At 46.0% G+C, this 22,108-nt stretch overlaps 1 protein-coding gene across 8 annotated transcripts in view; it reads left to right on the top strand.

The window, feature by feature from the left end:
• Positions 1–22,108, top strand: part of MSANTD3 (Myb/SANT DNA binding domain containing 3) — a 324,673-nt gene that overhangs the window by 44,490 nt on the left and 258,075 nt on the right. For 7 of the 8 annotated variants that reach the window (XM_085606797.1, XM_085606803.1, XM_085606801.1 and 4 more), the window contains one exon: positions 4,882–4,995. In XM_085606797.1, coding sequence (XP_085462923.1) covers positions 4,931–4,995 — 65 coding nt within the window. In that variant the 5' untranslated portion in view covers positions 4,882–4,930. Of the gene's footprint in view, positions 1–2,320; positions 2,440–4,881; positions 4,996–22,108 lie in introns of those variants that run through there. The other variant, XM_085606799.1, reaches the window with a different exon arrangement.

Genomic DNA, 22,108 nt, shown 5'->3' with positions numbered 1-22,108 from the left:
TGAGCTTCCTTCCCCCCCCTTCTGTCCTCCAACTACTCTGGGCTCAGGTCCCTGGAAGACACAATGCTTCCTTTGTAGGGATCAAGTATCAACTCAGTAAGGGGGGGGGGGGGAGTTTGTTAAGCCATTCCCCTCAACTGCAGTGGTAATCGAAGGAAGGTCCTCTCAAGGCCCTTTCCCCTTAGTACTGGTATTTAAATCCTCTTCTTCTATGTCCATCACACCCTCTCCTGCTGCTGCTATAGTCAATGACCGGTGTTTATTTAAAGATGGGGGGACGAGGTATTACAGAGGAGGGCTCAACCTTATTTGCAAGTACATAAAAAATACTGAAGTCCTACTCAGACAAGTGGGCCAATTCTCCTATTTGAAAAAAGCACAAGGCTTTTTGTTGTAGAACCCTCACACCAAGGTTACCCCTTTGTGGCAGGCTTCATCATTGGGTTCTTCCCGTTCTGCTGCGAAACGGGCGTGCTGCTTCCCGGGACTTACATGGGAGCACTGTATAGTCTACACAAAATGATGGGGGATAGAAGATGAAGGGGTTCTTTAGAGGTTAAAAATACCTGTCTAGTAGGAAACCTTGGTTTTATTCCATCTTTATGATGATATGATTAAAATGAGGAAGAACAGTAGAAAGTGTTTGGATTTAATGATCTTACTTTCTAAACGGTCTATGTTTTCAAGCCACCCTTCCCTGTGGCTTTCGTCGGGACCAATTAATACACTTCGTATGAGCACTCCTAGTTCAAACTTATTAGAAAATGCAAAGTGTTATGACTTCACACACTCTGCATGCGCAAATGAACCTTACACCTGCTTGGTGTTACGGTTTTTATATATATATATACATATAGATAGCAATATTATTGCTTCATAGGTTTTCCGGTGACAAGGCGAGCCTGTAGTCCCACTTGTATCAAAGTTTCATCTGGTCTGGTAACCAGGGATTGCATCACCAATATTCACACACTGGTGTAAGCGCATGCAGACTGTGCGAAATCGTAACACTTTGCATTTTCTTGTAAGTTTGAACTAGGAGTGGTCTCGGGGAGTGTATTCTTTGGTCCTTACGAACGCCACAGGGAAGGTTGGTTTGAAACCTGTTGACCGTTTAGAAAGTAGGATCTTTAAATCCAAACATATTTTCTACTGTTCTTCCCCTTTTTAATCATACCTTCTGAAGGACTGAATAGAAACCAAGTTTATCTACAAAACAAGTATTTTTAACCTCTAAAGAATCCCTCCAACTCTTATCCATCCCATCATTTTGTGTAGATTATACAGTGCTCCAGTGTAAGTCACAGGTAGCAGCACACCCTGTTCTGCAGCAGAACGGAAACAAACCAGTGATGAAGCTTGCCAACAAGGGGTAAACCTGGTGGGTGAGGGTTATACAAGAAAAAGCCTTGTGAGAATTAGCCCACATGTCTCAGCAGGACTCCAGTCAATGACTGGTGGACTTCTGCCCAGGCCATCAGGGCCTTAAGCAGCTCCACCTTCCTATGGGTCCTCTTTGCTGGATTTCTCCTGTCCTTACAGAACTTCATGAGCTGGGCCACAGTGTAGGATTTTATGCTAGCCAGCTCAAACTCCATCTTCTCAGGTGAGGCCACAGACACAGTCAAACAGGTTGAGTAGGAATGAATTTAAAGAAAAGCAAAAAGGCCAATCGGGAGAATTTAAAACCCAAATTGGTCTTGGATAGCATTCACAATCCTAGTCGGGTTAAGGCACAAGTGAACCCTGAATTAACATGTGCTCACCCGCTGGTAACTTGGTACAGAGCATTCTGGCTTAACTTAGGGCAATATGTCAAGTATGTGTGCCTCATCTACGGGGGGGGGGGGGGGGGGAATTAATCGCGCCTCGTGCTCAAGGAGCTCCATACCGTAATCTCAACGTTCACCTTTTGATGACTCAGTAGGGGTCTTCCAAGTCATTGCTATTAGTCTATTGGCCAGGACATACGCTAGGTCTATAAAGCACAACACATATTTGTTCTTCTTGGTGTGTGGCGCCATGCTCAACCGGCACATAAAGAGATCCACCACCAGGTGTCTGTCTGTGATTTCCACCAGGATGGCAGTTGTCTCTGACCATAACCTCGTGATCATCAGGCAAACTCATACCTTGTGGTAGAAATTTGGCTTTGGGCAATGGCACTGAGGGTAGTTCGTTCGGCTTTGCCTCCGGGAACATGTAGTTGAGTTGTTTCAGTGTTGGATAGGTACAATGCACAGGTTTGAATTGTTTATATTTAAGACGGGGTTCCTTGATACTTGCTTGACATTTACTAAGGCATTCTTCCACTTTCTATAAGTTAATTCCTGCCCGATACTGTGGACCCATCGTTCTCTGAGTGCTGGATAATCAGATGTATTCGTCCCCTGGAGGGCGCCAAATAGCAGGGTGACAAGTCTTCAGCCATTTTCATGGGTGAGCAAAGATGTAGTGTGTCAGATGTTAGTGGCTCCATATGTTCTGGTGTAGTTTAGTTTTTATGGTATGAAAAGGTCAAGTATCTTGACCTTCATGTTTTTTTTTCTGCGAAATTGGTTCTCTACAATAGTGCAGTACTGTACCACCTGCCATTCTAAGAAATTGTGTCCACCATACTCCAAGAAGCTCATTGCATCCGCCCTTTTAAAAAAAATTATATTTTTAATGTATATGTTTATTTTCAGGGATCAAGCAAATCCACATTGCACGTATAACAATAATACTCCGGATTGGAGGCGGTAGGTCAGTTAGTTTCATATTTCAACATGCGCAGTGCAATAAACATAATCAACCATGTGTGTCCTACCCTACTCCTACAGTTCTACCCCCATGCAGCCCCTGTTCCCACCCTGATGTCTTAATCTGATTTCAGTATATCCAATTATACCCCTGTGCTTGTGGGGCACCCCGTTAGAGCCCTTGATCAAAGCCCCCCCCCCTCCACACATCTCTTCATACAAGAAATGTCCGGCACAGTAGATGTTGCCACTGTCCTTTGCAATTCCCTGTTTGGTCCCTTGAAACATCCTGGAGGACGTTCATCCGAGTGTATCGCTTAACTGTTCCAGGTAGGTTTCCAAGCAACGTAACAGATCCCCCTCCCACCCCTCCTTGGTGCGCAACCTCCTGAGTACTGCCAGTTCAGCTACGGCCCACTTGCACATTTCAACACGACACCTACTGATTGGGTAGCGCCATAGATACTACGCTTCGCTAATATCAGCGCCAAATTCTAGAACCGCACCAGGCCCTTTGTTTTTTTTGGTCTTTTTAAAAAGTGTTATTGACGTGGGTCCGGGAGAAACAAGCATTCGGTAATCTCCGTTCTCAACTGCGTGACCTGCTGCCTGAAGGAAGATATCTCTGCACATGACCACACCATATGTACAAAATATGCCTCGACTACCCCACACCTACGGCACTCGCAAACTGCCCCTGATACATCTGCCCAATCTTTTTGCGGGGTCGGGTACGCATGATGTAGGTATTGAAACTGGATAAGTCTGAACCGCGCATTCCAAATCACTTGCCTAACCGATTGCAAGCAACAAGACCACACCGGGTCTGGAATGTCCATTCACTCCTTGCAACCTCCCATAATACTACATCCGACGTTCCCAAGTGTTGTACCGTGTGGTCAGGGCACAAGTCCTAAAACAAGTAGTGGGCGGACTAACCTAGTTAGGCAGTATGCAAGTGACATCACGGCGCGCATGACATGACATCACGGCACGCATGACATCACGGAGCATGACATAACACATGGCATCACAGGAATTGACATCATAGAAAGTGGCATCACAAGCCACAACTTCACAGGAAGTGGCATCACAAGAAGTGACGTCAGATCTAAAGCCCTCACATATATGTTTAGCAGGTCTATCATGTGTACCTTTGAGCGCATTGCGAGGATAATAGCACAGTGAGCTATGGAAGATATGTGACTTCTACACCTTGCAATCCCCCAGTTTAACACATCCTGTACATTCATTTACAAACATATATAATTTATTGTACATGTAATATGCATGTGTTGATGTAAAGCGCTCTGACACCCTGCATTGGGATGAGTAGGGCTTATCAAGACAAAATAGTGGTACTTAAAAATTATTTCAACGCCTCCTCAGGGGAAGGAAACTCTATATAAATGCAATTTGCCTTGTGTAAATACTGGGAAAGACCAACACATCTGACATTCTTACAGTGCATGCATATCTCCTAAACAGGGACTGAACAAAGCGCAAAGCTGCCTCTTAAGTATGTGTGACATGCTAACAAGGTGTGAGCCTTTGTTTCCCCTCCACTTCATTTGCATCAGGTGTGAGGCTCCTGACTGCCCTGTTGTTGCTTGTTGCAGATGGAAAACAGACAACAACGTGCAGGCGCTGCTGAAAGTGTCCCGGTGTTTGGAAATTACACTGACGAGTTCAGCACATTATTCAGTGGGGCCCAAATTCTTGGCAGGGTGGACGGCGTTCACCCTGTGAAAAAAGTGGTTGGACGCCGTCCACATGCGTGTACCCCCGACTCCTGCCCTGCTTGTGGTGTAAGACTTTATGAGCTGAGGTCGTCAGCAAGTCTAGTTTTGTTGGTAGTGAACTGCTCGATTCATCCATCTGGCTAATTTTCCGTTAAGATTGTGTGTATGTGCGTACAATTTATGTTGCATTTCAAGCAATTTAAGAAGTTTATTCTGTTCTGCAAGTTTTTGATATCTCCTGAAATTCAGGTGTAACTGCACTCAAAATAAGAATAGGAGCAGAGGTCGGAGGGGTGGAAGTGTTCTTTTGTATGGATTCAAAATGTAAGCCATCAAATGTGTTGTGTATATTTGATAGTGCCTATCTTTATATATGACTTTCTTACCTTTTTTTCAAGGCCTTTGATTGGTGCTGAAAGTAGTGAAAGTAAGAGATGAGAATGACTAATGGGACAGCAGCTGCCTGAGGCGTTTGAGTACGTGCATTCTGCACTACGTGGGAACGTTTTCAGGTATGTACTAACTTGACGCATTGAAAGGCTCTAGTGGGTAACTATGTAAAATTCATTGCTATTGCTTCAGCCATACCACATAACCCCCGAAATGCTGATGTTTCCAGAAATGAAAAAGAGTTGTTTTACTGCATATTTGAATATTTAATTGGTTATCAGAATTTGATTATGAATGCAAGTACACTGATTATTAAAGATCTATCACTAATGGGTATGTGCACGTTCTTCACACAGTGGTAGTTACATGATATAATGGACTAAAAGCTGTTTGTTAATTTTAAACCTCTCTGGGTGTTAAATGGTTTGTTTTTATGACAGTTGGATACCTATATAAAATTGTGTCCAAATGATTGTGGTGGATACTTATTGATCTGTTTTCTCACCTTGGTGTTGATCCAGCGCTGGGCCAACCCTCTTACCATTGTTATCCTATGGATCTTGGTGTGCGACTGAGAGGTGATGGGGAGTTTTCACTTGGTCAAACTATTTAATTAACAGTGTAACCCATTTGGCTACACCAACAAGGACCAGGAATCAGTACATAATGTCAAGGTTTTTTTATGCAAGTTAAAAGTCAGAATAATGTACATTAATATCAATATCATGCTATAAAGATACAGAATAACAACTGGATAGCCAAACTTCCTGAAGTTCCGGTGTATCAGAATGAGGCACACAAAAAGTTCAGTCACAGTATTACAAAGATTTAACAGCCGAATTTGGTGCTCAGAGAAGAGTCTTTGATCTTCTCTCCTAAACATGAGTAAAGTTTTAAAGTCATCTAATTTAGAGACTAAAACTAAAGAGGATGGTTAAGCCTAAAAGGATCTCAAAAGGTCGGAGATCCAGGAATGGAGGAATAATGCGGGAAGTTGTGGGAAGGTATCAGCATTTCAGAAGTTCGGTCAAGACTCTTCCAGGGACCGGGAAATAAGTGTTAGCTTAAGCCACACTTCAGCAAAGAGTAAAAGGGCTAATTAAGCATTGAGGAATTTACCCCCCAAAGTCCAAGGGAAAAGTGCCCAACATCAACCTGTGAGAACTCTAGTTTATACCACACAAATCTTGGGTAACACCCATTGATCAAAACTTATTAGTCACCGGTTATTATGATAGTGAAGAACACTGTACTATCCCTACTATCAAAAAAACCTCGAGTATTTTTTAGAAGCAAAAGACATTACTCTTTTAATACTGCCCTCACACACTTTGCAGTGTCATGCTTCATCATTGGGCCGCGTCGAACGCCCCCGTGCAGACCAACACAGTGGGTGGAGCGCAATGTTTTTTGAGATGAAGGATAAAGTGGTGAGGTAACAGAGAGGAAAAGGGAGTTAGACAAATAACACAAATAGTGACTACAAAAACAAAGCAAGGACAATATTCCCTAAAGAAGGGACCACAAAAGTGCAGACATATATAATAAAACTATCTAGGAGGGGACTATCTTTAATTTTATTCCTGTCACCCCCTGACAGGATTAAAAATGAATAATCGGGATTAATTTGGGGAGGTAAAGGCCCCTAAATCCCTGCTGCTATTACCAACATGTTTCTGCTCGACGGAGGACCTCTGTGGGGACGAAGAGTGCCGTGCGTTCTTGGAGTAAGTGTGACTATAGGACCACGGTCCCTCACCGGTCCCGGGTTTGGAGATTTTCCAATAAACCCTTATAATTGTTCGCTCTCGGAAATTATTCAGAGTACAGAAGCATAAATGGCAATCGGCTGTTTGTCAGTAGAAGGTAACGAATCCCCTAGCTGGGGGTAGACCAAAAAAAACCAAGGGACCAACACCCTGATGAATGCCAGCGCAACTCTTATGAGCGTTTGATTTGGGCAGAAACATGTTGGTAATAGCAGCAGGGATTTAGGGGCCTTTACCTCCCCGAATTAATCCCGATTATTCATTTTTAATCCTGTCAGGGGGTGACAGGAATAAAATTAAAGATAGTCCCCTCCTAGATAGTTTTATTATATATGTCTGCACTTTTGTGGTCCCTTCTTTAGGGAATATTGTCCTTGCTTTGTTTTTGTAGTCACTATTTGTGTTATTTGTCTAACTCCCTTTTCCTCTCTGTTACCTCACCACTTTATCCTTCATCTCAAAAAACATTGCGCTCCGCCCACTGTGTTGGTCTGCACGGGGGCGTTCGACGCGGCCCAATGATGAAGCATGACACTGCAAAGTGTGTGAGGGCAGTATTAAAAGAGTAATGTCTTTTCCTTCTAAAAAATACTCGAGGTTTTTTTGATAGTAGGGATAGTACAGTGTTCTTCACTATCATAATAACCGGTGACTAATAAGTTTTGTGCGTAGTTCTTCTCTGTGTAGTGAGTTTGATACGTTAGTTAGGGGAGTCAGAGAAGGCTCAATCTCTCCCTTACCTCTCTTTTTTGTGATATTATAACACCCATTGATCACACCATCAGGAGCTGCATCGTCCTTTCCATCTTCACACTGCGATCTGCTACATTAACAAACTCTCATAGGGCTGCCCCGAGAACATCGTTCTTGGGTACCTGGAGCTCCTCGAAACATTGATGAATGGAGCCTGTCAGTTAACAATCTGGCTCTCTATGTTCCTTATCAAGGTCTTCTTAGGCTCTATACCGCTCATACAGAGTTAAATCTATTTTCAAACTAACAAACCATGTGAACGTACCTTCGAGGGAAAAATCATGCAAGCAGACAAATTCAGGCCTAGACATGGTAACTTTACATAATAACTCAATGGTGCATATGTAATATGCGTGTGCACATACAAAGGAATAAGAACTGTCAGTAAGTTGATTCTTGTTACATTTCAGTAAATGTGAAATAACTTTAAATGCACGAATGCAAGTGTGACTAAGAACTAAATTATGAATACCAATGCGAAAACATTTGTACACGCATTTATATAGATTTCTCTGGCTTCTAAAGTTATTATGTTTAAATAGTGTGAAAATGATTTTTATCAAGTGTCTTAAGTAGTATTTATTATTCTTAATAATGTTAAGGCACACAGTATATATATGAATCCCAGTTCTACAGTGAATGCACATCAGTACTGAGTTCAAGTGCAACACTGTACATTAATATCATTAGGACACACAAGTATGTAGTGCTAAGTGCACATATATATGCATATTTGTGACGTGTAAGGGTGGAGCCAAAATTGCACTGCTCCAGTATTGATTACGACTAATAATGTTTACCAAAATGTTCAACGGCATAGACGTGCATGTATCCGCAATAGAATATTCTGAGTGTCTAGAATGTTATACTATCTGCATACCGTCTACATATTGGTCTTCAAAATTCACATTGTGTTCTCACTTTTTACCTTTGTCAATTCACTACAAGACACTTCATTGGCATGACAAGTCAAATTAATGTTTCCATTGTAGAGATCTTAAGTACATCAATTGATTTGTCACAGGCCACTTCCTCAGCAATTTTGAAGTTGATTTTATTAGGTTGTTTGTATTCCACTCTGATGTTTCTAGTAGCCATCACAAGGCACCATTTTCTTTTTATAAGCAAGGGCATTTTTCTTTCCTTGGAACTGTCGGAAATTTGTTTCTCACCTGAGCAGTTTAGAACAAAGTGTCTTATGGTCTCTACTTAAGAGTCATACTCTTGGTAGATTCCATCATCTCCAGGTTTCTACCTTGATCGGTCAGAAAACCTCAGCCACTCTTGTCTTTATGTAGTGATTGTTTGTGCTCTGGGGTTTTGACCACCTTGAGATATTCTGCTATGTTAAGCTCTGTCTCATTGACCAGTAACTTGGTTTTATTTTTGCCTATGGTGAGTGCCGTAGTAGATAGTGTAGCACTTTTTCAAAGGTTGTTGTGCCCTCAGAGGATTAGTTAGGTCTTGGTACCCAAATCAGAGTGCTTAGCTTGTGGACCATAACTACAATCAAAGGCTTCTGTGACTGTACAACCTAATGAGACAGTGAAAGACAGTGATATAGGAGGTGTTGCTGTTGAACACCTGTGTTTAAGCCCTGTCTTCACAGACTCTAGTAGTTTCTTCCTCTAAACTTTGACAGGGAAGGGAATTAGGAGAGTTCGAAGTCAGATTAGTTGTGGGGCTTTTGGTTGACTCACGTCTTAGCTTACAGGGGTGTGTGCGATGAGTTTGGAGATGGTGTGGTTCTGCAAAGGGAATATGTGGGGTAGGAAGAAGTGCCTGAAGCAGCAAAGACATGGATAGGGAGAGGAGTTGGCCTAATGGCTAGGACGGTCGACCTCGAATCTGGGGAACCGGATTTGAGTCTCGGCAATGACGCTGAACATCCTGTGATTCTTGGCAAATCACTTAATCTCCCTGTGCCTAACAAAGATGTGTCCTCATGTAATACAACTGGTGCTATTTAAAGCGCTCTGATAGATACCCGATACATTCGGGTCAAGTTCGCGCTATATAAAACTCCGTAAAATAGAAAAAAAGCAAGGTGGGAAAGAAAGTTCACGGAGGAGCAGCTGCCTTTGAGGGGATAGTTGTGGAGGAAGAGCAGGGTAAGATTTGGAGGACGTGAGTGAGTGGCACTGTGGCACTGTGGCACTCTGAGTCCTATTGGCATTATCCACCATTTTGCTTGGTGCTGCTTGTGATTCATAATTGTTTTCATGGGCCAGATGCCTATTCCAACCAAAGTGTTGCATGTGTAATATTGGGAGTTTTAACAATAATTTTACCTTGCATGTGAAGTATAAAATACACCCAGCAATACTTTAATGGTGTAGAATGCAAAGATCTTTGCCTTTAAAAAACAAAAATAATTGTGTTATACAAAAATACCATTACACAATGTTACAAATAATGTCTGCCACAACAGGATGTCAAAAGTAGGGAAAAATAAAAATCTTCCAATAATCTGGTATCTGCTTGTCCACATTTCTGCAATTCTTCGGGTTAAAGCGCACGTTTAGCATCACAACATTTACCATACGCAACAGATCAGTCCTCCCATTAAATGTATATAAACCACTCCAATGCAGGTTGACAAAGCATGCAAAATTTGTAGCAAAGTGTCCAAGACTGGTAAATGGGATGAAAGAAGATTAAGCAGAAAGGATACCAATAAACTATTTTTCAAAGCCATGTGTAAAATAGACAGTCGCCAGAAAGTTGCTAAACTCAACAGTCATTGGTGCTGGTGAGAGGGAGTGGGGGACTGTAGGAAATTGCCCCTTTTGACCTGGGTACCCCCACTTTTTCCCTGGTATCTGATGCGGCTTTGACCAAAAGCGTGCTGGGTTCCCGCTAATCTGGTCCCCAGCACCAGTGTTCTTTCCCTAAAACTGTACCATTGTTCCGCAATCGGCACCACATTGGGCTTCATGTAAGCCCCTAGTAAATGGTACCCACGTTACCTAGAGATTTGACCTAAAGAGGGTTCCTACGTCCTGAGCACAAATTGTGCCACCCAAAGGGACCCCTAAACAAGCTCATATAAACTGCCTTTGTAGCCTGCGTGTCTTCGTGCAGAGAAAAACGAAGTCTACATGGCACACATCCCGGTGTAATACAAAACGAAACGAAAGCCAACGTGCACACTAATATAAATGTTCAATCCAAAGTAACACGTTTTTTAAAGTTGTGCTCTGAACGCTGTGACGCCTATCCAATGGCGACTTGGGTAAACTGCCAGTCTATGGTGCAAAAAGGACTAAGCCTTTTGCTGGCGTGAGCACTTTACAATAGGCTGTGCCAGCAGCCATTCATGATTTTTATCAGGTTAACTGAAAATATAATCCAAGGAACAAAAATTTCATCCAATTGATTTATTCATATGAAAAGCATACTTGTATTCAGTATCTTTTACGTAAATGATGCTCATAATTGCTGGGAAAAATCATCCAGTATAATATGTTCTTGACATTTTAACATTGTACCCAATGCATTTCGGGTCCGATTGAACCCTTCTTCAGGGGTATTCTTAAAGGTCAAAATGACTAGAAAAACAAAAGAAGCAAAAGAAGCAATTCAATCAATGGTCCTCATAATCAGTTGAAAAACAAGAGATCAAAAGTTAATGTCGTAACTTACTCAAGTATTACAAACATGCGATGAGTAAAGAGCTCGTTTGTTGATTTTTAACACCTAAACCTTAGAAAAGTGTCTGCAAAAAATGGCTGTGGTTCTGGAAAGTGAAAGTTGTGTTAAGAATAGTCCCTTGTTAAAATTAAAGCTCAAAGTCTAAAATTCAACTCACTCCGTAAAACACCGTGACTCATCTTTAAGTTAAGGAAGTGCTCGTGACCAACTCGTACACAAATCAAAATGGGTGCATACTAAAACAAAACCAACATTTCACCCGTCAACCTGGCGAAGAAAAATAATGTGAACTCGGGAGAGAGCCCGTAAACATACCCGGTGAAAAGCTGAACCCGTGTCTAACGGAAACACGTCACTGCCAGAGCCGCGTCAATAGCAGATGGCGTGCTTGCGTGGTATAAATAGTAGAAATGGAAAACGGATATTGTAAAGTGCAAAGGAAATAGAAACAGGCTAGGTTACGCAATGTCGCCTTGTGAGCCTGTTTCTACTCCCGAGTTCACATTATTTTTCTACTCCCGAGTTCACATTATTTTTCTTCGCCAGGTTGACGGGTGAAATGTTGATTTGTTTTAGTATGCACCCATTTTGATTCGTGTATGAGTTTGTCACGAGCACTTCCTTAACTTAAAGATGAGTCACGGTGTTTTACAGAGTGAGTTGAATTTTAGACTTTGAGCTTTAATTTTAACAAGGGACTATTCTTAACACAACTTTCACTTTACAGAACCACAGCCATTTTTTGCAGACACTTTTCTAAGGTTTAGGTGTTAAAAATCAACAAACGAGCTCTTTACTCATCGCATGTTTGTAATACTTGAGTAAGTTACGACATTAACTTTTGATCTCTTGTTTTTCAACTGATTATGAGGAGCATTGATTGAATTGCTTCTTTTGCTTCTTTTGTTTTTCTAGTAATTTCGACCTTTAAGAATACCCCTGAAGAAGGGTTCAATCGGACCCGAAATGCATTGGGTACAATGTTAAAATGTCAAGAACATATTATACTGGATGATTTTTCCCAGCAATTATGAGCATCATTTACGTAAAAGATACTGAATACAAGTATGCTTTTCATATGAATAAATCAATTGGATGAAATTTTTGTTCCTTGGATTATATTTTCAGTTAACCTGATAAAAAATCATGAATGGCTGCTGGCACAACCTATTGTAAAGTGCTCACGCCAGCAAAAGGCTTAGTCCTTTTTGCACCATAGACTGACACATCCCGGTGTGCCATGCCTGCTCGGCACTGCATGTCGTGTAGGTAAGTCACCTCTACAGCAGGCCTAACAGCCCTAAGGCAGGGTTCACTGTACACATGTGTGGGCATATCTACATGAGTGAATGTGTCCTGGTGACATCTAAGTTCACCCTTAGATACCGCCAGTGCACAGGGAAGCCATACCGAGTACATTGGCTGGTTACTCGTCAGTACGAGTTTCCCATCTACATGATAGCCTCACTCTACCCCAAGGTGTTTGCTGCCAAACACCTCATCTCAATAAACACACACTGATGCCAGAGCCGGATTTATTAATAAATGCACCCTAAGGGGACCTTAGAGGTGCCCCTGAAAACCTACTGATCCTTAGTGTGTTTGATGACTGGTCTCGACCTGCCAGCCACTCTATACAAGTTTCTGACCCCTTAGGTGAGAGTCTTCGCTCTCGGAGGTCAGGTACAAAGCTTGCTTTAGGATTAGATGCTCACATCTCATCCAAGCAGGAACTGCCTTCCAGGGCGGGAAGTTTCAAAGGCCCTGCTGCCTTCATTATGCTACCCAGGTCTCTCTAGATTGTGGAGCTACCCACCCCCCTGTCCTGACCCCATTGTTTGGCAGCAAGACAGGTGTGAAAATTAGTAAGATTAGGAGGTGTGCCTTATGTGGACTAGGCGATGTGGACCCCACTTTTCAGATTCCTCCATCTTGATTTGGACGGAATTGGCATTCTAAGGTCTGGGTTGTCCCCACTTCCCATAGGAAGTGATCATATAGAGGGTGTAGACACCCTAAAAGTTGGTAACCGATTGCCTACTACCTGTCACTCCCCATAACACCCCTAAATTGAGTATTTAGGTGGCACCCCTCAACCCAAGGACTGAGATTCAACGAATCAAGAGAAGGATGAAGAAGAGTCACTGCTTGGCAAGAAGAGCTAATAACTTCTGGTGCAAAACCCTGCCTGCTCGCAACTCTCAACAGTCTCAATAGAGTGGATTACCAAAGGCTTGGGTTGCCTGCCAGCACTTCAAAAAACACCTACAGTCTCCCGTGGAGTAGAGGAGCTACTCGTTTGCAGGCACTGACAAGTAGAGTTCCGTCCACAGCCCAGCCGCTCCCCTGCTCGACCGACACCGCAAAGGACTAGGCGGAGGTACTTGTGCTCAGGAAGGTCAGATGTGTCTCTCCTCAGAGTGTTAAGGCACCAGGACAAAACCAGAACCGTGCAGCTCCAACAGACTGACAGCAGGAAAAGCCCCTGGGCCTGACCGGATACTAGGCGATTTATATAAATCTAAACCTATGGTGTGAACTCTTTACATAAATCTTTTGTCAAATTGTATATAAGTTGGAGGCTATATTCCAACACCTGGCCGAGATAATTACGATATATAAAAAGGGAGATGCCTCGATCCCCTCAAACTATAGATTGATCAGCTTGATCGATAATTTGCAAAAGAGTTTTGCAAGTCAAGTCCTAGATAAACTCCAAGTTTGGATAGATTACAATGCGATCTTGTCTTCCTATCAAGCGGGCTTTCAATCCAAGAGAAGTACATGTGACCAGGCCTTCAGATTCACTTTACTCACGTGGAAGTATGTGTTGCTAAAGAAACAAATTATATCTAGCATTCGTTGATCCGAGGGCTGCGTTTGATCCTGTGCCCTGCAAGATGTTATGGAGAGTTATGCTAGATTTAGGTTCTCCAACTAATCTGGTAAACCTGATATCAAGATTGCACGAAGACAATTATGTCCATGTACAATCGAGGAAAATAATGAACTAACAGACAAGATTTCCTTATATCGTGGGGTGCGTCAGGGGTGCGTACTCGCTCCCACTTTGTTTTCCCTGTTCTTAAACGAAGTGGACAATAGGCGTATGGAATGCAGGAATGATTCTTCCATCTTGAATGGTAAGAAAGTGCCGATCCTGCTCTTTGCAGATGATTCCCTATTCATCTCCACAACACCAATGGGCCTACAAAATTCAGAAGATACATTTATGGTTTTCTGTAAGGACAGGGGTTTGGAACTCAATGTTGCGAAAACAAAATTTATGGTCTTTGGGATGGGGAAGGGAAAAACGCAAACAATCAGGATCGCAGCCGAACCACTTGAGAGGGTAAAAAGCTTTGACTACCTGGGGATAAGCTTAACTGACTCAATTGGATGGGAGCAACAATTAGACAGAAGTTACCTTACCCTATGTCATAGTTCAAAGTCAATATTGAGGTTCTTCAGACAGTCACGAATTCGGCCACTGACCCCAGCATTAGAGGTCTACCTTGCAAAAGCCCAAAGTGGCGCATTGTATTGAGCTGAGATATGGGGTTACACAAAAACCTATAAATTGATGGTATGTGAAAACATCTTTGTTAGGTCACTTGTTTCAGTACCTATCTGAAAGAGACACGATAGTGATAGATTCCTTACCTTAGAATATCCCCAGGCGTCAGACTGGATCCGGAAAGATTTTTGTCAGCAGTACCCCTGCGCGTCGGTGGGTGGCGTCATGCGGCTCCGCGTCTGTCGCTGGCGTCGTAAGCGCCGATATGACGTCACAAGACTACTTAGGCGCCACCCATGTGCGCTGATGTCAGTTCTTTCTTTTTCCGTGCCAGTAAGCGCAGATCCGGTAAGTGCACGTACCTTAGTCACTTTTTGACTATCTTTTTGAGACTTTTTGTCTCTTGTAAGTTTGAGTCTACTCTGGTGCCCGTAGGGATGCCTGGTGTTAAGTCTTGTGGGGCCTGCCGTCGCAATATGTCTGTGGCGGACCCCCACGTCGTCTGTCTCTACTGCCTGGAGAGCGACCACGACTCCCGGGCCTATGTGGACTGTTTGGCCATGGCCCTGAAGGCCTTGAGGAAGCGGCGCCGGAAGCTGTTTGAGGTCCGGCACTCGGCCCCCCCGCCATTCACGGTCCAGGGGCCACCCAGAGAACGCTCGCGGGGCCACCATCATCGCTCCTCGGGCTCCAAGTCTTCACCCTCGGATTCGGGTAAGAGACGACACAAAAAGAAGTCGAAGAAGCATTGTCGCTCTCCGACGTCCCCCCCGTCGGTCCCTGGATGCGGATGAGGGGGACAGGGGTTCTGCCCCTGCGGCTCCTTCGGAGCCTGGGAGTCCCGCGGCCTACCCACCTTACCCGGGTCCGTCGGCGACTCCCGCACGGGTGCAAGATTTCTTGCTACCATGGACCGCCTGTTTAGGCCTCGGGCTCCCGCGGGCGCGCCCTTGGGCCCCGCGGTCCCGTGTCAGGATCCTGTCGGGCCGGCGGCTCCGGTGCCGCAGGATCCTGTGCCGGTGGCTCTGGCCACGGCGCCACAAGGTCCCACACTGCCAGCTCCGGCCCCAGCGCCGCCCTCGGCTCCGCCGCCGGTGCCGCAGTGGATGCCATTTGTTCCACCCCTGCCCAGGTTCTCGGACAATTTTGTTCCTACCTGGGATCCGCATTGGGACACGGCGCCGGTTCGGCCCCGTCCTGCGCCTTTCCCGGTGCCATTTGTTCTTTCTCCGGTCCCTGCCCTGCCGCCGCAGTCTGTCCCACATACGGCGGAGGACGTCTGGGAGGGGTCCGAGGACCCTCTTGCTCGTCAGTGTGACTCCGAGCAGGACTGGGCGGAAGAGTTAGGGGAGGTCGGCGGCCATGATCTCTCCTGTGACCCGGGGCTTGCCTCTCCTCCGCCAACCATGGAGGAAGGCGCTTCGTACACGATGGTGCTTCGTCGGGCTGCTGAGGTCCTCCACCATGATCTCCCTACTATGGCCCTAAAGACTAATCTCCTCACTGAGGTGCTCCAGATGGCGTCCACTTCGTTGGAGCCCCTGCTGCCATTTAACGATGCTCTCACTGACGTCTTACTGGGCACTTGGTCACGGCCAGCCACAGGGGCACCGGTGGATAAGAATGTCGCCAGGCGTCATCGCCCGGCGCCGGGTGACCCTGCCTTTCTGACCACTCATCCTATACCCGAGAGCCTGGTCATCCAAGCTTCGACGTCCCAGAGGGCCTTTCCCACGGCTCCGCCGGATAAGGACTCTAAGAAGCTGGAGCAGTTTGGAAAGCGGTTGTTCTCTTCGGCCAGCTTAGGGCTGCGGTCGGTGAACACCGCTTGCCTCTTGGGCCGCTATTCCCACGCGGTGTGGTATGCCTTTGCACAGGTGTTGCCTCAGTGTCCTGAAGAGACCCATGCTGTGCTGTCTCAAGCTGTTGCCGAGGGTAAGGATGCGGCTAAGTTCGCCATTCGGTGTGGTTTGGACACCGAGAACTCACTCGGTAGAGCCATTTCTACAACTGTGGCGCTTCCTCGCCACGCCTGGTTGAGATCTACCGGGTTCTCGCCAGATGTACAAAGCTCATTCATGGACATGCCTTTTGATGGCACCCGCCTGTTTGGCGATGAGGCCGACCGTGCGCTGGAGCGTTTTAAGGCCTCGCGGGCTACGGCCAAGTCCTTAGGTATCTCCACGAAAAGCCCAGCCACTCCTGGTTTTCGTTCCTTTCGTGGCCACGGCAGGGGCGCCCAGGCACGGTCCTTCAACAAGCCTGCAGAACCAGCCTCAGTGCGGACTCTGCTTTCGCAGGGGCGGGTCTGGGAATCAACGTGGGGGTTAGTCCACCTCCGCCCCAGTTGCTTCTACCTCCAAACCTTCCTAATCTGAGCTTTGTGGAGCATCCCACTCCAGTGGGTGGCAGGATCCGCCATCACCTCCCCCACTGGCATGCTATCACATCGGACAAGTGGGTGTTGCAGATCATTCGCAAGGGTTACTCCCTTCTCTTTCAGTCCACCCCTCCAGCCATGCCACCTCCGTACCACCGCATGTCGGGGGAACACTTGGCAACTCTCCTGCAGGAAGTTACGACCCTCTTGGCCAAGGGGGCCACTGAGTGCATTCCTAGGCCGGAAGTAGGGAGTGGTTATTATTCCAACTACTTTCTGGTCCCCAAGAAGGACAAAGGGGGTCTGCGTCCCATCTTGGACCTCCGGAACGTCAACCGCTTCCTCCGGAAGGAGAGGTTCAAAATGCTGACTCTGGCTCAGGTCTTGGCTGCCCTCGACCCTGGAGACTGGATGGTAGCGTTGGACTTGCAGGACGCATATTTTCACATCCCTGTCCTACCGGCCCACCTGCGTTACCTGCGGTTCACGGTAGGCCCGGGGCATTTTCAGTTTGCCGTGCTCTCCTTCGGCCTTACCAGCGCCTCTCGGGTGTTCACGAAAGTGTTGGCGGTGGTCGCAGCTCATCTGCGCAGGTCAGGGGTGTCAGCCTTCCCCCTACCTCGACGACTGGTTTTTGAAGGCGGCTCGCGCCAGGCAGTCGTCTCCCACCTTCAGATTACGGCCGACCTCCTGCATTTCCTGGGGTTCTCCATCAATGTGCCGAAGTCGCACATGAGTCCCTCTCAGCAGCTCCCCTTTATCGGAGCGGTTCTGGATTTGACGTGGTTTCGGGTTTATCCTCCCGAGCAGCGAGTCCGGGATATTCAGGCTATGATTCCGATCTTTCAGCCTCTATCCTGGGTTTCAGTCAGGATGACCCTCCCGCTCCTGGGCCTGATGGCCTCCTGCATCCTGCTAGTGCAACATGCCAGATGGCATATGCGGGCTCTGCAGTGGGACCTGAAGTTCTGGTGGGCGCAGCATCGGGGCAACCTGTTTGATCATGTCCAGGTCTCGGAGGGCACTGCACGACAATTGCAGTGGTGGCTCACGAGTAGCGATTGGATCAATGGAAGATCCCTCTCCCTTCCTGAACCGGAGCACACAGTGGTGACGTATGCATCCCTCCTGGGAAGGAGAGGCCACTTGGGAGAGGCGGAGATCAGAGGACTCTGGTCTCTGGTGGAGTCCCGGCTGCATATGAACCTTTTGGAGCTTCGGGCGATCCAACTTGCACTGAAGTCATTCCGTCCCTTTGTCCGAGGAAGTGTGGTGCAGGTGTTCACGGACAACACCACTGCCATGTGGTATTGCAACAAACAGGGTGGGGTGGGGTCGTGGACCCTATGTCAGGAGGCTCTGCGCCTCTGGACATGGCTGGAACCTCAAGGCATTACCTTGGTGGTTCAACACCTGGCAGGTTCTCTGAACGCCAGGGCAGATAAACTCAGCCGCCGGTGCTTGATGGATCACGAATGGCGTCTGCACTCGGACGTGGCGCAAGGTCTCTTTCGGCAGTGAAGAGAGCCTTTGTTAGATCTATTCGCCACCAAAGAGAATGCACAATGTCATCAGTTCTGCGCGTTGGAATTTCCAAGGCGGCACTCGCTCGGTGACGCTTTTCGTCGCGAGTGGAGTTGCGGTCTGTTGTACGCCTTTCCGCCTATACTACTTCTGCCCAGAGTGCTGAAGAAGATTTGGCGCGACCGGACCCAAGTCGTCCTTGTGGCTCCGGATTGGGCACGAAGATAGTGGTATCCCGAGCTACTAAGCATGGCGATCGATCCCTCGATCCGTCTGCCTCTTCGGGAGGATCTTCTGTCGCAGTAGCAGGGGACGGTCCTCCACCTGAACCTGTCCAGCCTCCACCACCATGCGTGGAGATTGAGCGGCGACAGTTGACAGCTTTCGATGTTCCATTCGAAGTCTGTGATGTCATTCTGGCAGCCAGGCGTCTATCCACTAAGACCGTATACGTCTGCCGATGGAACAAGTTTGTGGCATGGTGCACAACAAAGTCTGTGGATCCCCTTTATGCCCCTCTTTCTGAGGTCCTTCTGTTCCTATTATCCTTGGCCCAGCAGGGCTCTGCTCTGGGCACTATTAAAGGTTATCTTTCGGCCATCTCTGCATTTCTAAGGCTTCCAGATCAGCCCTCTCTCTTTGTCCCCGGTTGTTAACCGTTTCCTGAAAGGCATTACGCACACGTTTCCTCATGCCTCAATGAGACTTAAATCTTGTCTTGACCTCTATCTGATTTGCGCTCCTTTTGAGCCCCTTCATAACTGTCCTTTACGTCTTCTCACTCTCAAGACGGCTTTCCTGGTAGCTATCACCTCTGCCAGACGAGTGAGTGAGCTCCAGGCTCTTTCTTCCAAACCTCATTTTCTTTCTGTTCATCCAGACAAGGTGGTTTTAAGGACCCGTCCTTCTTTCTTGCCAAAGGTTGTCACACCCTTCCACATCGGGCAGACCATCACTTTGCCCACCTTCTTTCCGCCTCCGCATCCTTCAAAAGAGGAAGAGAGGCTCCACCGTCTGGACCCAAAATGTGCGCTCTCGTTCTACCTGAAGCGCACGCAACAGTTCCGGTGGATGACCAGCTCTTTGTTGGCTACGTGGGCTCAAAAAAAAAGTCGGGCTGTGCACCAACGGACCATCTCTCGGTGGATCGTTCTCTGCATCAAAGCATGTTACTCGTTGGCTAGGAAGGAGCCTCCTGGGGGGCTGCATGCCTATTCTACCAGGGCAACTGCAGCCACTACTGCCTTGGGACACGGCGTCCCCTTGCAGGACATTTGTCAGGCGGCTACGTGAGCCTCGCTGCACACGTTTACCAAGCATTACTGCCTTTACAGTCCGGAGAGACGGCTTCTTTGGCCGTTCTGTTCTCCGTGACTTTCTGGTGTAATCTATTCACAGACCCACCACCGGGTTGGTATTGCTGGGGTATTTATTCTAAGGTAAGGAATCTATCACTAACGTGTCTCTTTCAGATGCACAAGTTACTACTTGTGTAAAGATATATCTGTAAGCGACATTAGTTAGTGATAGATACCTTACCGCCCCACCCATCCTTCCCGTTCTGCGAACTGATTTCTAGGGTTAAGGTCATCCCGTTCAGGGCCCTAGTTTCATGGCACCAGTGGTCGGTTTCTGGCATGGCTCTGCGTTCCTGGTGTGGAAAGTCGTGTACAGAACTGACGTCAGGGCGCATGGGTGGTGCCTAAGTAGTCTCCGTGACGTCATCTCGGCGCTTACGACGCCAGCAATGGGCGCGGAGCCGCACAACACCACCTACCGACGTGCAGGGGTACTGCTAACGAAAAACTTTCCGGATCCACTCTGACGTCTGGGGATATTCTAAGGTAAGGAATCTGTCACTAAATAATGTCTCTTACAGATATATCGTTACACAAGTAGTAACTTGTGCGTTACCACTCCTCTGACCCCAATATTTCTTGATTTAGGGATGAAAAGATTTTGGGATGTGGCCTTGTTTAAACCGTTAATGTACTGGCTGCGCTTGTGGACAATGCCTGAGCTAATTGATTACTGCAATTCACTACAGGAGATCCTGACGATTAGTGGGGCTAAAAAATTACTGTGGTTCAAACACATTGCAAATTGGTGTAGAGTATTGGAAATGCCAAACTTGTGGTATCATCCGGAGGGGGTGAGCAAAGATGAATTACTTAGAGTAAAGGTGAAGTACTGGGCGTACGTGGCAGAGCATTATGCAGTGAGAACGACCAATGGTCTCTAAACACAGTTCTTAAGCTTTAAGCTCTGCACTAGGTTTGAATCCTATTTGGATTTGATTTCTCCACCATTCGCCAAAGGTTTCTTTTTTAAGTTTCGTCTGGTAGCTTTTTTAAAAAAAAGATTCTTAACAACCAGGTTGTTGACCTAACATCAGAATTATGTCCTGCATGTGGTCGAGCACAAGAATCCGAGGAACACATTTTGTTTTTCTGTACTAAATATCGCCAGATCCGCAGGAGGTGGATACGACCAATTTGCTTAAATCTAGGAGTTAGAAAATATTGGGTTGTATAGAATTCTGAAGAGCGATACGTCTGATCCAATAATTTTTGCAGTAAGTCAATTTTTATTTTACTTCTGGATTAGACAACAGAAGTTTGGTAACCCAGGTCGTTTAGGCCAGCCATGTGTTTGATGTACTAAATCCTGCCATCATAATTATGGACTCAAATGATACTGTGGTATGCCCAGGAAAAGAAGGCGAATTGTGTTTTGTATTTTAGATCGTATTTCTTAATATTTTAACATGATGTGAACTTTTTAATCGGAAATTTGATTGTTTTATCATTCTTGTTTTTTGATCTCATGTATATTTATGATGCTAATTACATGGATGTTATCTTTTTTTTTTGTACATTTTTTAAGACTGCACATATGACAGATTGTGTATACTTTGATGGTTCGAGGGGAAAAAAAAGTTTATTATTGATCTATTAAATGGCCCAGTTGTCCTGCTTTTACCCCTGTCAGCTGTTTGCGTCGACCCGCAAGGAGCATCTTTGCTCTCCAGCCAAGCCACCCTAATCAGTCTGCAACCAAGCTGCCCAGCCCCGGTACCAAAGAACCGGTTGTGGCCCCTTGTTCAAGACTCATTGTTCCCTAGTTCCCCTGTACAGCCTTTTTCCAGGTGGCCCCCCTTCACTGCAGCATGCCCAGCTACAACCTCACCATCACCCTGCTCCTGGTAACACCTGGGCGGTTCCTGAAGAACTGCTGGTAGTACTTCGGACCTTGGCCCCTACAACTCCGAACCCTGATGGTGAAATCCTGAAACACTGTACCTACCTTTATTCATCACTGACTTTTCCTTCCATAGGATTGCATTGTGCAGAAAAGCGCATAGGTTTGAATGTTTCTTACCTGTGTAAATTTGTAACGAAAACAGTACTTACCTTTGAACAAAGTTCTTTGTTTTGAAATATATATAAAAAGTGTTATTGTTCTTATTTGGTCTTGGATTTGTTCTTTGAGTGTGTATTTGATTTATTTCCCCTGTGAGTACAACAAAGGCTTAGCACTACCCTCTGATAAGTCTAACTGTTCGCTCACACTACCAAAAGAGAGCCTTAGTATTGTGTACTTTAGCCTCTGTAAGACAATGTGGACCCACTGGACTC

Source organism: Triturus cristatus, chromosome 5_2 (genome assembly GCF_964204655.1).
Source record: "Triturus cristatus chromosome 5_2, aTriCri1.1, whole genome shotgun sequence".
Classification (NCBI taxonomy): domain Eukaryota; kingdom Metazoa; phylum Chordata; class Amphibia; order Caudata; family Salamandridae; genus Triturus; species Triturus cristatus.
Note: the sequence above shows the minus strand (reverse complement) of the source record. Positions and strands in the feature narration are given on the sequence as shown.